At 36.9% G+C, this 19,889-nt stretch overlaps 1 protein-coding gene across 2 annotated transcripts; it reads right to left on the bottom strand.

The window, feature by feature from the left end:
* Window positions 1-65: 65 nt before the first annotated feature.
* Window positions 66-19,889, bottom strand: LOC147234928 (rho GTPase-activating protein 6). 2 transcript variants are annotated; one of them, XM_086145628.1, is made up of 13 exons: window positions 19,633-19,889; window positions 8,335-8,494; window positions 7,186-7,257; window positions 6,097-6,359; window positions 5,748-5,943; window positions 5,557-5,612; window positions 5,316-5,466; window positions 5,072-5,220; window positions 3,895-4,074; window positions 3,054-3,151; window positions 2,374-2,621; window positions 1,896-1,970; window positions 66-1,541 (listed from the first exon to the last, which is right to left on the bottom strand). In XM_086145628.1, the coding sequence occupies exons 1-13, from the start codon at window positions 19,771-19,773 to the stop codon at window positions 985-987; spliced, it is 2,346 nt and encodes a 781-aa protein (XP_086001754.1). In that variant the 5' UTR covers window positions 19,774-19,889; the 3' UTR covers window positions 66-984. The 2 variants fall into 2 exon arrangements, with proteins under 2 accessions (XP_086001754.1, XP_086001755.1); XM_086145629.1 differs by lacking the exon at window positions 19,633-19,889 and adding an exon at window positions 12,003-12,078.

Raw genomic sequence — 19,889 nt, 5'->3', positions numbered from 1 at the left:
AGTTTCATGTTTTCATGTTTTGCCAATTTTGTGGGATTTTTCTGAGATTTCATTTGATGTCTTAATCTTTTTAATCTTTTTTATTATATCTCGTTAGAAACGCTGATTCATTTTGTACAATTTAGGTGATTTCCACCAGGTAAAACCAACCAACAAACAACAATAATAATCTAAAATAAAATGAACATTTCCCTGGCACAATCAAAACCAAAATGTACCACTTTGTCTGGCTGAGTCATTCATGGTTGATGTGATAGGAGTCTGACAGGACAGCTGAATGATTATAAATTCAACATCACTTAATTGCCATTGTAATTGAGATTGAAATTTTATTCAGCACAAAAGCATCCTTTGTTTTGTTGCATGAAGATTCTATTATCATCGTAAATTCATTTTGGGTTTTTTCCGCAATCAACGACTGCCCAGCACAAAAACTGAAAACTAGACCCAACATCTAATTTCTCTGTCTAAAACAGTGTATAGTAGTGTAATAATTTATTAGAAAAACACACACCTGTTTTTAACTGAAAAAATGTATAAAAATAGTAAGTGACAAAGACAAACTGTAGCATTTCCACAAGTACATAACAATAATAATGATTCTATAGAAAAATAAAACATTAAAGTGACAAGTATACAAATTGGTGTACAAAAAAATACTTAAACAGGATTTTTCACTTTCCAATAAAGAAAAAACCTTGATGGTTACAATAAAGCATTAACAATGTTTCTTAAAAAATGTCACTGCATGAGATTGTCGACTTGAAATTAAATACAAAAACACATCAAAAGTGACATGAAGGGAAGCATTAGTTAGAAAGATAACCACTACAATGTATACATCCATAAAAGCATCTTTTCTGTGTTTTTTAAAATATCAGTGTGAAGACATCTATAGAAACGTGATATAAATTTCCTTCAGGAGAACAGTCTGTCACTGGGAATCCATTCTTGGCTTCTTCAATCCTCAGAGTGACAGTTGTGTCACACCAGGGTCTCTGGCAGGGCATCTGCATTTTCCTTTGATAGAATCTGCCATATGTGCCATCTCTCCACTGGGATGTCGGGCTTTTCAGAGGCCTGGTCTTGTCCAAAGACATGTGCAGTGTCTACAGTTTGGGTGGAGATGCTCTGCTGGGGTTGCTGAAGAGGTCGGGTATCAGGCTGATATGTGCAGATGGAGGGAGTAGAATGATATATGTGGGTCTCCCTGAGAGGTCGATAGTAGTGAAGAAGGGACAGACTGTCTCTCCTGACCTTAAAGAATGGACTAACAGGGTGTTCTGTCCTTTCCAACAAGTTGTCAGAGCTGATGGCTCCTGATTGGCCGCTCAGTCCCTGATGTAATGATTCTGTTTGCCTCTGTCGTCTGTGGTCATGAGGGCCGCTGCTGCTGCGAGTCACTGGAAGGTGTGGTCTGTATTCTAAGGAGGCCAATGGGGTTTGTGCTGGTCTGACAGGCAGTTTATTGTTACCTTGGTGACTGCTCAGCCCTTCTGATGATCCGCACGACTCACATTCTGACATGTCTCCAAGGGAGCCTGCGCCAAAAAAAAACCCAAAAAAAACAAATCACTGTATCTATGGATAATTGTATCACCTTCGATGCAACAGATTTCATGTGTAAAACATTAGGTGACTTCAAATCTGACCAAAAATTAGCTGAATTCTACCATAGTTTTTTTTTCCAGTCAGCAGTACCTTTTCAGCTTTTATTTTTTTATTTACAAGAGAAATGTTTTGAAATATCAATAGCTTTAAGCATAGTCAGAAATTAAAACTCTTGACACCATTGTATTAAGCATTTTTACAAATTCCACTGCAAAAAAATGGCATCAATCTTCATTCACCCTCTCATGAACATTCACAGCAATACTTTGAGAAATTCTCATTACCAGTGGCGTAACGGTTGGACAACTCCTTGCTAAAAAGTTCATGCCAGGTATCCCAGAAATGATCAGTAGAGGCCTCTAATATGATCAGAAAAATGAAAAAAAAAAAAGTTTAGTTTGACTGATCTAAAAAATACACATATAAGCTCCACTCACCTATTGTATGTGACATTACATAGTCATGTAAGGCAGAAAAATATCTGGACAGACAATTTTCAATTCTTCCAATCAGCTTGAACTAGAACTCAAACTAGAATTCAATGCCCTTATACCAGCACAAAGGGAAAGCATCTGGGAGAGCTACATTCATAAGTTCACTGGATCATTAGTTACATTTTCTAATAACAATATCTTAATCCAAATATATCGTTTGTGTAAAAAAACAAAGAAAAGTGATGCTCCTTATTTTTTCATTTTCTGAAGCCATTAAAAACATGAGCCCTAATTTACTGTAAACCATTTTTTGGTTTATTTACATCACCTGGAGAAAATGTGGGGGAGGTGTTTCCAGATCCTTCTTTGGATTCACCACTGGGTTTGTAAGCGTATGCAGACTTCCTGTCAAAGAGTGGGTTCCTTTCTTCAGTGTATTTATCCAGCAGGCCATCTGACTGAACAGGAGAATTGTTGTCATACGGAGACATCTCCCCACTAGATGCTTTGATAGAGTCATTGGATGAATATTTGTTCATCAGACAGGAATTTTCTAATCCATGATGGCTTGAGTCACTGCAGATATAAAAAAAAAAAAAAAAAAAAGTTTATTGTTTGCTCTTTGTATTGTTTTCGCAGCTCTTTTCATACCGCTCAAAGGAATACAATGAAATAGGTATGTAATGCTTGTTTCAATGATTTTATCATATTTCATCATTATCAATACAATCAATATTGTGTTAGAATTACAACTTTGACATCGTGCAATTCCAACTACAAGCCTAATCTGATTTGCTTTGTTTGAGGCCATTATCACTGATATCTGATATTTAGTATATTGTTGCTTATTAGTTCAAGATAGAAATATTTAACCGCTATATCAACCCGATCATAACAGCATGAATAGTAGAGAAGTACAAAATCGTCTTGTGTTTTTTGTGGATATATTTAATTTGCTTGGACATTTGAAAAGACAAATGACACAGACAGGCAGTGGGAGACACTCACGAGTATTGAGAATCCTTCCTCCGCAGTAAATAATCCACAACATCCGGATCAGTTTCTAATAAACTCATCAGCACCTCATTTTGCAAGTCAGGTGGAACCTGACAGAGAAAGAACTCCATTTCAATGAGGCTAATTACAAAAATTGGGAATGTAATATTGCATTTGAAAAAAAAATGACATTACTACACCTTAGCCATGTATCATACTCACTGAACAACCAGACAAGAAAATACAGTAAACAGTTGTTAATTGCTGTGTTTTGACTGCAAACAAATCATGCAAATGAAGTTTGCACCATGAACCAAATAACTCATTAACACAAACAATTTGCAGGTTTCCAGCCACTACGTGATAGCAATGATGATACATGCTGCTGAGAAAGCACATTCTCTGCTGAGTTGCAAAATGAAATCAACACTTCGGCAGAGGTGTAAGGCAGATGAGAATAGCAGTTTCGCTTTAGGGCTTTCAAATACAGGTACTTATCACATATTCTTGATCAGTACATACGATTTAGTTTCAATAAAGGGCAGAAACAATTAAATGAATATTGATTCTCTTAACCAGTGTCTATAAACAAGGCCTGGAATGACATTTATATCCTTTTATGTGCTTAACGTTACAGCATAGTGTATAGATATCGGAGTTAACATGCTGTATAACTATTAAAGTTTTTTTTTTAAACCTACAAAGTTAACATTTATATTCAATTAGGTGGGTCTACTTTATTAACTTAAAAGATTTTCACATAAACACTTGACAAAGAGCAGGTGATCGCTTGCACGAAGCCAGGGCTGTCTCTTGTTTAAATGCCTTTCTGTTTGCAATACTGATTGCTTACCAGAAACAGTGAGTCGTATGTATTGATCATCTTTTGGACCACGCTGATGATGGCAGTACTTTCCTCGGCACGGGCTAAACTCTGGACCGCAAATTCTTTGTCAGAGTTTTTTCGCTTGTGTAAAAGGTTGGGACCAAAAATGGTAGCCAAATTCAATGAAGTCATCTTGTTCCCAGTCATCTAAACAAAAGAAATGACAGATGTGAAATTTGTCTCAGCAAAATACATTCTCTTGATGTTTGAGTTTATCGATTACAACAATGCAAAGTTTAAAAAAAACTTTGCTTTGTAAAAAAAAACAACACACTGACAAAATAAAAAGTAAGTAAAAAAATCCTTTCGAGCGGCTTTGTAAATAAATATCTTAGATCACAGACCAATGATTATTTTTATTACCCAGGTCAAAAACTGGTAAATGCAGGAAAAATGGGAATGAACTCCTTTGAATGAATTTACCTATATGCTTCTTTCCACACAGCTGTGGGAATTATTTTAAGGTGGTAATTACGGAACATTTTGATGAGAATGTACACCTCCCTGTCATCATTAAAAAGGCTCAACATGCCTTTTTATGTCAAAAGAGCCCCAGTGGTCTTCTTGTTCCCCATTAGTATATACTGTAAACTCTATTGCTTAGGGCGAGAATAAACTAATTTTACATCCCTGGGAAACCATTTAAGTCCATTAAGATGATAAGAAGCAAAAAAGATTACATATTATCATTACAACGCACAGGGCCTGTGTTCAAAAGCAGAATGCTAATGGTAAGAGTAAAGCGTCGGGCCATTTGCACAATGACGATTACACATTCCAGGCAGAGGCGGTCAGATGACTGATAGTAACCTTGTCAACTCCAGAAATTCTTGCATATTTTAACAGATGTTTTTAAATCTTCATTCAGTAACAATCCTGCAAAAACATAACACAACACGGAAGATGGGCTTCATGGGAAATGTGCTAGAATTTCTGACGATACTGACCATCGGATAGTGCCTTGAAATAGGGTCAAAGCTATAGAGTCTGAGTGACTTTTGCTATATAAAGCAGTGATTCTATGATGTTCTATTTTCAGGTTCCAAGTCAGTAGCATTTACTTACAGGTTGACCCTTGGTTTTGTCAAAACCTGCAAAGGAACAACTATGAGAAACGAGACTGGGGTCTTTATTAGTCTTTTACCTCGTGCCCGTCCTTGTCCAAGAAGTCTCCAGCATGTGCAGCAACAGATGACAACAAGCAAAGAAGGCGCTGAAGCGTGTCACTATTACAGGGCGGAAGCAGAAACATCAGGAGCTGGATGGCTCTCTCCTGGTCTGAATAATCCAGCACTGAAGAAAAAGTCCAGCAATTGACAAAACAACTCCAACACCAAAAAAATGCAGTTTGTTTATTTTTAATATCTGTTGGTGTGTGAACTCCTCACATAATGTATTGATGAAAGCTGTGTAGAGCTCTCTTGTCAGCAGTGGGTCAGGCATGTCTCGGAGAAATTCTTTCAGTAAAGCAGCTACATCATGGACACTGTGCTGTTCATCCAAATGTACCTCCCATCCCTGATCAAATTCTTTGCGGAGCTAAATGAAATACAAAATGATCCATACAGCAAATGCTTCACATAATTTTACAATAAAGGTCAAAGAAAATCTAATGTGCTGAAATCTCACCTGACGCACTCTTTTCTTGGAACTGCCAACACGGAAAATTCCAACAGTCTGCAGACCTGCACCAAGATATATTTTCTTAGCACTAGCACAGCAGTGAATAATAATCAGACTCAAAGTTTGCAATTCACATATGTATTCACAAACTTCTAGACTCTAGAGTAGAGTAACTTCTGAACTTTGATATTGTATACCATATTTCTCCAGGTGCTGGCAGCAGAAATCAACGACCCTGGGCACCTGTCTGAAAATGGGATTGAGACTCAGCTTTTTGTCACGGCACTTCTTCCTGCTGCCAGCTGCTTCTACTGGCAGAGATAGCTGGAGGGCCTCCAAGAGCTGAGACTGGTTTTCATGAAGGTCGGTGATGCAATCCACAGACACACCGCCCTTTAAAGCACAGCGGTGACAACCATCATGACCAGGGCATGGTTTGATTAAAAGTGCTGCAGCATTTTAATGACTGCATCGCTCACCTACTGTATGAATATCTGAAAAGGTCACACTCATCAGTTTGCCAGCTTTAATGACAAAAAAACCTACCCTCCTCTGTGTCCGTGGGGCTGCGTCTGGTGTGTTGGGCAGAGGCGACTCATTAGGGTTCTCAGAAGTTGAACTAAGGGACGAGTTGCTGCTGGAGACCTCTTTGTTGCTCCTTTTGAAGTTAGACGTGACGTGGAGGAAGGATAGCATAAATTCAGTGGGGTCACTGAGCCCCTCCTGCGAAAGATCGTGCCGCTGCTTGAGTGTGAGGTCGTTGGATATGACCTGCGGCAACGGTATGCTAAATGCCTTGGGCACTGTCTCTGTGAGACGGAGGTCAAGACACAAGAGAGCCATCATACATCATGGGTATCATGTCAAATTCATATTTTTGATTTATTCTCTAGAGGAGTAAAAATATTACATATTCTCACCCAAATCAATATTTTGCCCAATACATGTGTTCATTCACCCTTAAGATTCAAACGTTGAACTCAATGCTCAGAATATATATTTCAAGATATACTTGAGAGAAGTTGTGCAGCACACATTCAATATTCTATGTTGGAGAGCACATACTGATGTGTTTTTCCAAACAAAAGGGGAAAAGAGGAAAGAGTGGGCTGGCTATGCCGGAGGATACTCTGTAATGAATGACCCACTATTTAAGATTGTTTTTGTTATTTCCTTTGACTACCCAGAACATCACTTTCCTGTCAGACTATTGCAGTGACTGCAGTGTTTGGCTTCCTCTGAGACTTCTTTACAACACTAGGATCTCTCTGAGAAAGTCTGCTTCAGTTCATCTATGGAGCTAATCCTAAAGCATCACAGAATATCTTTCAAGTGTCAGAGGCTGGCTAAACTGTAAACTGGATAGGGATAAAAGTCTGACAGGACCCTGGGGGCCACCACAAACCTTAAAAGAACTATGCTTATCTCCACTGGATTGAAAAGACTAACAATAATATCACCACTGAAAATGTGTTAGCGCCTCTTATCGCAACAATTTTTCACTCAAATTCCCACTAAATTGCAATACAATCATGTTTTAATAAACTAATAAACTTTTAATAAACTAACAAAGGAAAATTAGGGCAAAATTTGACTCATTAAGCTGTATCTATGGAAACAATTGAGACTCATTACCTTTGTCTTTACCCTTGTCTTTTGATAACGAATCCAGCTTTCGTCTTAGCGACTTCCTTTGCTTGTGGCCATCTGAAAAAAAAGCAGAGGCATAAATGATGGATTGAAAAAAGTTGGAAATTGATGATGCAAGAGCTTGTTTTACTTCTTGAATTAGTATTTGTCTTGTGTTCCTAAACTGATGATCACTAGGATAACAACCACAGGTAAACTAATTAACATTTCCTTTCCAGATATAACATAAGGGTCCATCTTGAGGGTGAGGTGTCGCATAGTCGTAATCAACACAATGTAGAAGAAGTATCAATTTGACAAAATGACAGTCGGAGTTCAGATGTAAATCCAGTTTGTGGCAGTAGATGAACAATGAATGTTTTTCATCTCTGATGGTTTGAACCACAAACAGCCTCTCAGGGTGAACTGAGCGATCACATATTTCTTACTACTGCATTCAAAAAGTGTAAAAAAGTATTCCAAAATTACAAAATAACACAGGAAAAGAAAATAGAATTGTGTATATTGGTTTAAACAAACAGTTCTTACAATATTGTTGTCATAGAAACATGACACCCATCAGGAATGGTCATTGACAACATGTAGATTTGTTTTTGATTTTCACTGAAAAAAGAAATCCAGTGACATTCCTCCCATGCATATCTGGTTATTGTTATTTTCAGATCAAAAGAAAATGGCATGCATTAAATGGCAAAAATAAATGGAGTGTCTCAAAATGAGCACCTAAATGTCTAACACAGTGAGAAACAAACTAGAATTCGCATTATTCAGTAGTACATAACTAGCAAAGTATCAGTAACAACTAGCAAGAACATGACCAGGAAATGCTCAGACAATGATGTTTTTTTTTTCTGATGACACATTCCTAAAAGTCAGCATAATTGAATTATCATTAGTTATGAATGCCACGCTCTGTTGTTTAGTTTTGTGTTGTATTGTCACAATTTCTCTTCCAAGACAGATAACATGATATGAGACAATAAAAACTACCGGTACTGGCCTCAACGACAGCTTTATCGTTTTTTCAAGGTCTTGTGTGTGTGTGTGTGTGTGTGTGTGTGTGTGTGTGTGTGTGTGTGTGTGTGTGTGTGTGTGTGTGTGTGTGTGTGTGTGTGTGTGTGTGTGTTTAAGTACATTTAGGGATGGTGATGTGGCAGCCCAAATCACGGTCCCGGAGAAGCCGTCTGAAGGCCACATCCTGGAGTCGTACTCTCTCTAACTCAGAAAGGCTTTGCAGGGGGACGGGCTTCAGGCCTATGGTGCGTCCTGACATGCTGCTCCAGGTGAAGCCCCCCTAAGGTTCATACATGCACAGGTATAAACAAACACACACAAGCATGCACGTGAATACACACGCGCACACACACACACACACACACACACACACACACACACACACACACACACACACACACACACACACACACACACACACACACACACACACATCTATCATGGCTGTCACTTTCAAGGTTCATGAACTTTGAAAACCTTTTAAGATTCTTTAAACACATGAACTGACAGATGCCTTTACTTGCATTTTTTACTTGATAATAGCATTAATCATTTGCCATTACCACATCAAAAACAGACAGGTTGTACTATAAAAGCATTTTGTAATTTTGGTATGTTACAAAAGAATCAATCTAGATGTAGTCACTTCTTGATGTTCGTAGGAATTGGCTATTTATGTCTCTGACGCAGTCAATGAATATGACTTAAAATGTCAGACAGCATGAAAACAAAGGTATTTACCTTCTGTAAATATGTCAATAGTGAAACAACACATGAACTGTTGTTGCAGCAAAACAAATGATAAATCATAAAAATAAATATTGGATAACAAAATTCTTTGTCCTGATGCAATCCACGGTCTACTCAGTGAACTGTATGCTGAATATAATACAATCTCACCAAAATTGTGCAAAAAAACATTTTGTGAGTCAATTTGTACATTCAGAAAAATCTGGTGGTTCACTCTTATGATGGGCCAAGTAATCTGATCTGAAGCCTCAACCTTTTGAGCAGCTCCATGTTAGAGATTACCGAGCCTTGATCCAGTGCAGTCAAGATAATCATATGAGCCACGTTCCAAAGAGGCTTAGTAACTCATTATCAGGATAAGACTTACACTAAAGTGGTTTGCTCTCATTAAATGAGAATTAGCCCGATGCTACAGTAGCATACGTTACTTTACTTTGTCGTACTCTATGCCAACTACAAATCATGAGGTGACATTTGCTGCAATTTATATCTTTATAGATGATCATACCATACAGACTTAATCATGAAGCGATCTCACCATGGTTGGTGTATCCCAATAGTTGTTGCCTCTAAATTGTTTAATAACTCCTGTCTTGTATTATACCTTAATAATACAACTTCTTTTTTCCTTGTCCCCCACTGCCTTTGTTTTTTTTTTTTTTTTTTTTTTCTTTGAGATATTTTTTGTTTTAATTCATGTTAAGAGGGAGATGATGAAACTAACCAACACTGAAGATGGGCTATCAGGGTGAGCACAGAGTAAATTCCCTTTTAAATGTATTTTTTAATCTGGAAATATATTTTTTCCCTCGGACGCTTCTTTTCAGGGGTCAAACAGAGGACACATGCAGACACAGAAATAACTGTCAAAAACAGACATTTTGAATATCCTACACTGTAAAACATATAAAGGTCACAGTGGCTCCTTTTTTATCTAGCAAGCATGTGTCATTAGGTATTGCTAAATACATTGTTCAGTTGTCCATAACATTATATTTCATGATTCCAAGTCATGTTTCAATAAACTCTATTTGAATAAGAGGAATAATTAATCTTGTTTGCACACCTTTCAAATAAAGTTTGATTGATTTGTTTATTTAGAATGTTAATGCCATTAGGAACTATTACGGACACAAATTGTTGAGACATTTCTTGTCTATGACTACATAGGAGAGGATCATTTCTCTTTGTCTGATGTGAAGGGGTAATCAGTTCCCAGAATGACTTTATGTACTCTCTGATGTCTGTCTGTCATTGCAACAGTCTCGGCTACTACATAATAAAATTTCAAGTTCAGGCTTGACAACTGGGACAGCACCTTTTGTTGTCTCAACATCAGAGTTCGCTACTGCCAATAATAATATGTTAGGCTTAAGTCATAGATGTGAAACTTCACATAAATATTGTTATAATTTTATTTGAATAAATCAAATATTAGCATGTGCTATCTTATTGTGCGGAGCCATGGACAAAAGCACAAAAAAAGAATAAAATATATGCAAATGTTTACCTTATTTATACATTTGCCCATTTGTGTAAATTAGTTCAACAATTGTTGTCTTGAGTTTCTAACATGTTAACTGTACCCTTTGAAAACTTGATGCACAATCACACGCAAAAAATAATTTTGTGAATAATAATTCTTACAGCATTGCTTATTATTAATTGACAAGTCAAAAGATATCAAATCATTTAGTGAAGTGATAATTTTCTTTTTTTTTTAACGATTTCCGAAAACTTTTATAGTGCTTATCTCATTGTTGGCATAAAAGAAAAGTCAGAACCAACCTTATGTCCGCCAGGGGATCTAATAACTCCTGCACTCACTGACTTTTTTTTTTAAAGTACTCAGTGTTTTGTTTGTTTTTGTTAATTTTATGTAGTATTACAAAATGAACATTCCTTGTGTGCCTTATCTCATTTTGCTTTCCGTTTGATATTGTGTTCGGCTGTGCCAGTTAATTGCCCTGTCCCAAGATGTGGACACATCTAGGGCAGAAGTTTTTAAGGGAAGGAAGTACACATTTATTTTTTTTTCTGATCATATCTACCTCCACTCCATGCAACTTTACAGTTGGTCCAATATTCTCTAAACTTCAAATTACTCATGATTAAGTGACTCAAGGAACTTGTCAGTTGTTACGTTAAATAGGTAGTGTTGTACTTGGCTTGTGTCAACCTCTTTCAACCAACCAACCAACCTTTTTTTTTCTTCTCTATCATTTGGAATAACAAGCCAGTGAACAAAATCAAGTTCCAGAAAAAGCTATTGCCTTTTTCTCAGTCAATCCATGTGATATTGCCCACGAACTGTTATAGGTCAATGTACACATAATTAAACTAAACTAAACTAAAAAAAAGCTAACAATAGAAACTGGATCACGAATTGGGTCAGCTAATATTGACTATTACACTTCAATGGTGGTACTGTCCTTGAGTTGTGCATCAAACTCCAATTAAAAGCTGTGTTGACATATAGTGCTTTTGTCAGCGCTCCCTAGAATACAATGAGAGGAAACCTGCAAGGTAGTTCATACAATGTAGTGAGATTCGAGGCTTTGATTACACTTCATTCACACTTGAACTAGTTCCAATGAGTTGATGAATATCCTCCACTGGTCAGGGAACCATTCAGTGGAGTCTTATGAGAATACCTCACCAAAAAATGGTCTAAATGTTTAAACTCTACAGCCTTGATTACACATTCACTAGTTGGATTAAATTACATAAAGGTAAAAGTGCCCCCTCCCCCCCAACCCTAGACAAATATAAAGTTGATGGGCCCTTTCACTTGGAAATTCATTACTAAAACTGCAACCCATCAAGTGACTCACATCCTGGTATTCTTCAATGTAGTCTGCAGACTTGGGCAAGGGCAAACAGCTGCTCCTTCCTTTGCATTGTAATATAAAATAAATACAATACATCCAATTACATGCAAACGATAACCACGATTAGCAGATGAAGCCATAGTGATGGGGTGTGCGCTAAACAAAGGGGAACTTATACATGCATTTTAAATAAGCTGTCTTACTTACAGCGCATGTGATGCTCGTCTGCAGGAGCGCGTCCTCCATTACTGAGGCTGCTCGTCACCGTACTACCTGACGCCGCTCAAACTTGAAGACCCCCCCCCCTTCACTCCACCTCCGAGCCCCCTTATCATTTAAACAAAACGCTGAAAGAAAAGACAGTCCATCACATACTCGCAGTCGTACCCCGAGTGTGAAACTCAGTACGCCCTGGAACAGCGAAGTGAGTTCAGGAACTGCTTCTATATCAGGGAGAGACGTCATGGGAGCCTGTGCATAATGTGGCCGCTGATAAATGGATCCGGTGGGACGGAGGAGGGTGACGTCCACCATCGAACTAAATCAAGAGATTGCCATGGCGCTCATTCACTCCCAACTCGCAACTACTTACCTTTGAAAGTTTCACTCACACGTTAAAGTCGTCACATAAACCTACATATTTACGTATTTTCTCCTCTCTGAAGCTCTCATCGCTCAAACTCAATAACCCCCATAGTGGTCTCGGACGTTAGCAAGAGGCGCGGTCCGTTTGCTAATCAAACAATTAAGCTAATTTACGAGTTCATTTTGAACTCACTGAATTTGTTTCTAAATTTTAAAATAAATAAAAACTAAAAAATTAAATCATAAAGAAAGTTTGAACTATTTGCCAGGAAACGGAAGGTTTAACTTTGTGTGTCACAATTAGTAGTTTTTGTGATATCCTAATCTGATGAATCGAACTAAAGCTTCCAAAGGTTAGACCATATAAGCACGTAAATACACGATGAGCCAGTTTTACATGGAAAATTTTTTTCGTCTTGTTTCTCAAAGTCCAAGGGTACTGCGGGAAACCGATGAAAAGGAATGAATAAAAATAATGAAGATGTCGTGATGTCCTTATAGGGCAATAAAAGCAATACAAAAAACAACAAATTAATTTGACTTTTAATTCTAATCCCTCACCCCCCTCAAAAAATTCTCATCGCTAATACCGAGCACTGTAAATCACCCAGAGGTGAAGTGACTAATCAACTTGACTGAACATGCAAGCATGACAAGTATGTCTTGAAGCAGCCACTAACGTCATTTAAGCTACAACAATAACAGTAAGTGATTTAATTTTTATCAAAAGATCAAGTGATGAGGAAGAATCATATCAGATCACAAAAGTGCAAGGTCAATTTTGAATGGATACATTAGTTATAGGGCCCTGGAGACTCAAAATATTTTATTCATATTTGCCCTTTTTTGTCATAGTATAAAATGTGCTGGACAAATTCCAGTACTTCTCCAATGCTGTGTACGTAGGTATGTATTATGTGTCAAGATGCATTATAAGACACATATTTGTAGCTGGGGTGGTGATTAAATTGTGTTTTGGCTGCTGTCTGCACCGACTATGACAAACACTGATGTCACTGCTTGATACAAAAAATTATGAGCTGTAAAGAACAAGTTCCCCACAATAGTTTTTCACCCAAGCACTGAACATCATAAAGCATCATAAAGAAATTAATATTTTTCTGTTGTGGAGCAAAAAAGGGACTTGTTTTGCATACAAAAGTAAGATGAACATGGATATCTGTTAAGAGTAGTGATGAAAAAATCCTAAAGTAATGTGGTAGAGCCATTTTCATTCACAGCTATATTTTTGTAAGCATCTGGATTTTGGAGGTATCAGCCTAAGAGATGTCTACCTTTTTTAAACAATATGTGGCTCAATTTCTCCTGTAGAGCTAACAATATGAATTGACAATTGCATAAAAAATCATCACTTATCTGTTTCTTGAAAGCAGGCCCAGGTAACTCGATATAATCCACAAGCCACTTTCACATAGACAGTTTGAGATCTACTTCCTCATAAAACTGCTTACAGCTGCAACTCTGGTGGTGCCCTTTGACCTCGAGGTTAAGGGGGTAGTCAGCAATGTCAGTTTCAGAGAGAATCCCTTGGTCAGTAGACAGTGGTTTTTACATGTTTAAAATCTCTATGTTAACTTTCTCCAGACTCTATTGAGTGATCAGTTGGATAGATACTATGGTGATGGACAACCCTAAAAAGGCAATGACGAAAATACAAAGCATGTATGAAATATGAGGATTTGATAATCTGCAAATTCTGTTTTGTGGTACAAACCTCTCATTTATTGATTTGTTAATTGAAAATAAAATGAAAAAAAATCTATCAGCACTAGTATTAAGCAATTTTCTGTAAGAGATTAATGTGATTTTCCTCTTAATTGCTTTTCCCTCAGGCTGTCCCTTATTCATGAAGCCCAGAGGAATGTGAATGACATTCCTACACTGCTACCTAATAGCACACTACACTCAAAAGTTTGTTCCTCAATAAATCTAGCTTTTCACTCAGATTTTTCACACAAGTCAGTTTTTCATTGTGACTGAAGTCAAACTATTCAACCGAATTACTCTTACTTGTGCCTGGAAAATGAACGCAATTATGGTTGTATTTCGGTGGTAGGTAAATACAAAATAAAAAAACTGACAACATTAACCATCCCCAGTATGACATTACAAAATCATGAGAAAATGTAAATATAATTATTGCAACGTGTCCTAGCAAGAGCAAGAGTTTGTCTTGTCAAACAAGACAAACAAAACTTGTACAACAAACCATTAAAGTGATCTCCTTTATACCAGGAAAAAAACTTCCTTGCCTGTATGATTAACATAAACAGTGACATGAAAACTGTCTGGACGTAATGAATTTTCAAATCCAACTATCTGAATGATGATGATGAGTGAATGATGACAGTTTATTAGACATGCTTAAATGCTATAAGGTCATATTAAAAAGTGATTGCCTCCCTAAAGTCTAACACTAGATTTGATATCTTTATTTAAAAAACAGTGTGCATTTGTAGTCTGTTATAATGGTAACAGTCTCTCTCCTGTGCTGCATTTAGACTAGGTATATACATACTGACAAATTTGAATTGCATCACATGCAAATTCATGGTGGGCTTTGTGTCTACAGGTAATTTGATTTAATCAATGTGAAAAATATATAATATGTTTGATTTTCCCCCAGTCAAATAATACAAACAGTGCATGCAAATAAAGTCAAGATACTTTCTGGTTTGCAGCGAACACATTAAAAGGGTTTATTAAGGCCTACAAAATAACAATTTCTTTAACCCTTTCACAGCTTTTTGCATCTGAAGTAAGCTTTTGGGATTTATCCAGAGAGGCCATTTTATTACGAAGAGTGTCAAGCGTGAGAGTAGTTTTGGTAAATCTGACTCAAAATCAAAAAGTGGTTGAAAAAACTGTTTCAGAAAAGAGGACTATAACCTCGAGAATGTTGTGTTTTTGTGTGCCACACCGGGTCATTCTTGCTGTAGGGCATTTTCGGATGGAGTTCTGTTTGGAGTGACTTGGTTTTGATCCCATTATCTTAAGAAACAAACTACAAAACTACAGCAGTTTTGCCACTTTGGGGGCTTAAGTTTTCTGTCCCAGTTGTAACTGCACAGAATGAGACTAATTTCGTCCTCCATTGTTTTCCCTGTACATATTCAGTCTCTGCTACAGGGATTCCCCGAGTTTTCAATGGTAGGATTTCAGAAAGCAAGAGATAAAAGAGAAAGTGTGTCTCCAGTGGGTTTAGAATTCCCTTAAATATACAAGTTTCCTATATAAAACCTGATCTAATTAAGATATATTTCATACTCATATTTAGTTCCTCCCTTAGGAGTTAAAAATGACTGACTATGCCATAGTCAGTCATTTTTAACTCTGTAAAGGGTTGTGCTTTATCAAAGGCAGGTTGTGCTTTCAAATTCTCTGTCCTCCACATGATAGTCATGACAGTATAAAGTAGGCTGTACAATATAATAACTGTAAGATTATGCTTTGTTCTAGTCAAAGCATTCAGTATTATGCGGATCAGAAAAACAATCACCATAGTGGTTTTAAATCTCTTCCTTGCTCCTGGCAGTCATTCCTTCAGTCAGTGTATCCAGTTGTGTGCAAAACACTTCAGAATCAGTTCTGCCTAATCCTATAATACTTTGACTACTTCATTTTGGTCTCCCACAGAGTATCCATTACAGGGAAACCTGTCTCTCAGGGGAGTTCTGATCTAATATTGGACATAAGTTTTTCTTCTGGTTATCATACATCGGCAACTTGACAGATGCAGAAAGTGCTGAGGAATCCAAATAATGCATAAACTGCAAATACATAACCTCTGCTGTCAGTATAATGATGATATATCACAGACACTACATTTCCAAAGAGAGCTGTGACTGTCATTGAGCTATGCTGAAATGCAGTTAATCTGAGTTTAATTCTGGGTCCTTGTGTATCCTTGAAAATGCTAAAAAGTAATTTCATCAGTTGACTGAATTCAAGGTCATCAAAATAAATTATTGGTTGTTATTTAAAATCTTCCTTCATGAAATGCCTCTTTTTTTCTTGATTACTGGCTGAAAATGTAAGTTCAAAACGTAGTAAAGTAATAAAAGTCCGTAATAATATCTGCCTTAAAATATAGGCATATTGTAAAAAAACGTTTGTAAATAAATAAAAAAAAAACTTTTTTAAATGCTATTACAATACTTTTATACCCCCGTATTGCATTTTGACCACTGTGCATTTGTCCTTTTTCTCAGATACAAATTGCATGTTATAGTTGTGCCGCTGTGAGCCAGCAGGCTTAGTTCCATGCTATGCAAAAGGACAGTCTCCTGTGGGAAGAAATATGTGCCTGAGGGACTGTAGCCAAGGATCAAGTCATGCTGCTCTACTGTGAGAAAAAAAGAGTTGAGGATTTCTTTATGTAAACCAGATGCCTGTGCTTTCTATCTCAGGTCAGTCAGCTGAGACCCTGAGTAAGAACACCTTTATAAGGCACAGTGATATTCAACAAAGGCAAATCACACTTCTTCACAAATTGCAAAATGACAAAATTTCATGTTTTTTATGCTCGGACAGTGATTTCAAGAAGCATTCACTTGCTTATAATTTGAAACATGTCAATCACATGTTTTATATTATGTGATTATTTCTGTGCTATAGTAAACAATAGGACAGAAATAAAAATAGTTGAATAGAAATAGTAGGCTAGACACATCACTGTGGTAAATTTCCATTTATCAGAGACATGGTATAACTTGAAGTATTATAAAGCGCTGTTGCTACACCAGATTTTATTCTATAATTTTAACATTGTGCATTATGAGGCAGAAAAATGGATCAGACAGTAAACTCAATCAAATTGTGACCCTAGAATTCAATGAGCTGCAGTAGGTGCCTCTTCTACTTAAGTGACCTTAATTTTCACAGGTATGCCTTAAATGGGAAAAGTACCCAATATTATCTAGTTTTAGTTTTTGGTTAATTTATATATATATATATGTATATATATATGGAACCATATATGAGTATAAAATATATGTGAGGATGAACAAATTAAGATACAAATTGTTTCTTTTAATTTTTGGTAAATATTTCATGACAATATCAAATGACTGATGACTGATCGAAGAAACAGCTGTCTGCTCCTCTCCATTAAAATGACATCGGTTGGCTGGGAAGAGTGTCTTTTTATATCAAATGTCATCTGTGATATTCCGTGTGTTTTTTTGTTTGTTTTGCTTTGTTACCAACTGTAATAAATTATCTTTCTTACAAAACACAGACACAAACCAGCCAAATGACATGACTACTTTACATTGGCACTCACGTTTTAAAATCTGACTAAAACAACATCATAATTAAGAACTAACTTAAAGCTGAACAATGTGTTATCTAGTCTGTTATCTGAATAAAACAACTACATATTTAAGAAATAACTTAAAACTGAGCAATATGTTATTTAGTATTATTAAAACATCTTCTAAAAATCAGAACACAATCGCCTAAAAATTATTTATATATAAATATATAAACATTTATAAGTGGAAATGACTAATTCCACAATTCCACATTACAATAGCCATACCTAAGAGCTAATCTTGTAGATATCTTTATCAAAAATGATTTTTTGAACAATTCAATGAAGTGAATGATTGCGTTTTTAAATTTCTCCAAAGATACAACTTATCGTTAAAACAAAAGTCTTGGAAAGCCAGGGATGTTTTCTGTTTAACTGCAGGCATATTTTGTGTTAAAGGAGCAACCGTCTTACTCTGACTTCTTTCACAATGCTGGCTCTCCAAATAAACCTCTTTTAGAACATACAGATCCAGAATTCTTGTATTAAGGATTTTGGGTGGGGTTTGTGTACAGGGTGCATACTTACTGTCAATGTAAGTTGCCAGTGTGGTCTTCATAATCTCTTGAGAGGATCAGCTGATTGGGATCTCAAATGGTGTGTGCTCACACCAGAGTTTCTAAAATGAAATAATCTAGGACTTCTCCCAATTAGTGTTCCAAAAGTCAATTTTCTTTGTAGTGGGGACAATAATTATTATTTATTTTTTAGACGTTACATCTGTATAAAAACGTCTAACAAGAACTCCCAGTATTCATTAATGGCATTAAAAATATGCTCTGACTCCGTGTTGTCTTCATTACTTATCAAGTTCTTAAATACTTACTGTTATTGCATTTCAGAGGATATGAACTGCAGAATGGCAGGAATTTAGCTGATAATTATAAGAGATACCTGGTATCCATTACAATTTGACAATGTTGATGGATCTATGTTGCACTATACCATGTTGGGGTCAGGGGTCACCTGAGTTACCATGAGCGGCTTTAGCACAAAGTTCAAATGAACTGAAACCTTAGAAATGTGGGACGCAAACATTGAACAGCAACATCTCCAGCACGGATCTTGAAATGACATTTTCAGTTTTTTTTCTTTCCATTCTGACAATAAAAAAATACCAAACAGTTTGGCTCTCTTAGAAAGGTCAGCCATGCTTACATAAACCTGTGTGATAGGGTGATCAAATCCCTTGCACTGCTACTACTGCTCTTCACAGACATTTACATACCTACTTGACTTGCACCCTTTCTTTGAGGCCACAGATAATGAAGGAATCCATTCATTTATTGATTCCTACAATTAAAAATAAGGCTGACTGAAAAAAAGTTTCCACAGACATATAAAAAAAAAGAAGTTTGAGGAACCACTTAAAAGATTTGTAGTGTACTATAACTCACCCTTGTTCTCTACAAGTTAGATCTATAAATAGGTTAATGGATTGACTTATGTTTGTTTGTTTGTTGGCATGCACAGCACCAGCTCAAACAAAAGTGAGCATCCTGAGTGAAAAATTAAACAACATAAATGTATTTTCACTCTGATTTCAGAATTGAAAAATACGTTTAGGGAAATGTATCCCTCTTTAGTGACAGATCTAGTTGGACACATCCTCCCAAAGGAACTTTCAGCAACTTCCAAAATTTGGACAGTCAGTTAAATATAACTGCACCGGGTTTCACAGCATTTTAATGGTTATAGGTAGTATTGGAAGAAGACGAAGAAGAAGAAGGAAACCTGCAACTTAACAGGCTTATCAGGTTAGAACAGATCTGAAGCCTCTTGCAACCATCTCTATCATCATCCCATAAAAACGCAGAGCGTCAGAGTTATGAACGTGAAGCAATGGTTTATCATCAGCAAGGCCTGCTTTGCGCAAGAAAAAATGCGTCTTAAGTGTGAAGCCGTCAGGTGACTGACCTTAAACGACGTCTCCTCCGCTTCATAGTGGCGCATCAGCGCCGGGTCCAGACTCCGGGTCTGCCGCAGCCCACGCTTCGAGACAATCTTGGGACTCAGCGAACATGAGAACACGCTGCTTAGCAGGCCTTGGGCGGACATATCGACTTACACTGATCAGAGAGTGGATAAAGAAGTGAAAGGGGTGTTCATCTCTCAGCCATGAAGTCTAAACAGGAACGAAGAGGAGTCGATTCGCTGTGCGCGTCACGGTGATG

Source organism: Fistularia commersonii, chromosome 4 (assembly GCF_037954325.1).
Source record: "Fistularia commersonii isolate RoL2024-O1a breed Wild chromosome 4, RoL_Fcom_v1.0, whole genome shotgun sequence".
NCBI classification, from domain to species: domain Eukaryota; kingdom Metazoa; phylum Chordata; class Actinopteri; order Syngnathiformes; family Fistulariidae; genus Fistularia; species Fistularia commersonii.
Note: the sequence above shows the minus strand (reverse complement) of the source record. Positions and strands in the feature narration are given on the sequence as shown.

Coding starts and splice junctions, on each gene's coding strand:
- LOC147234928 (XM_086145628.1), bottom strand. CDS start 19,773: ATGTCCGCCCAAGGCCTGCTAAGCAGCGTGTTCTCATGTTCGCTGAGT. Junction 6,360..7,185: donor AGACAAGGGTAAAGACAAAG/GTAATGAGTCTC, acceptor TCCGTCTCACAG/AGACAGTGCCCAAGGCATTT. Junction 5,221..5,315: donor AGCTTTCATCAATACATTAT/GTGAGGAGTTCA, acceptor CTTTTTCTTCAG/TGCTGGATTATTCAGACCAG.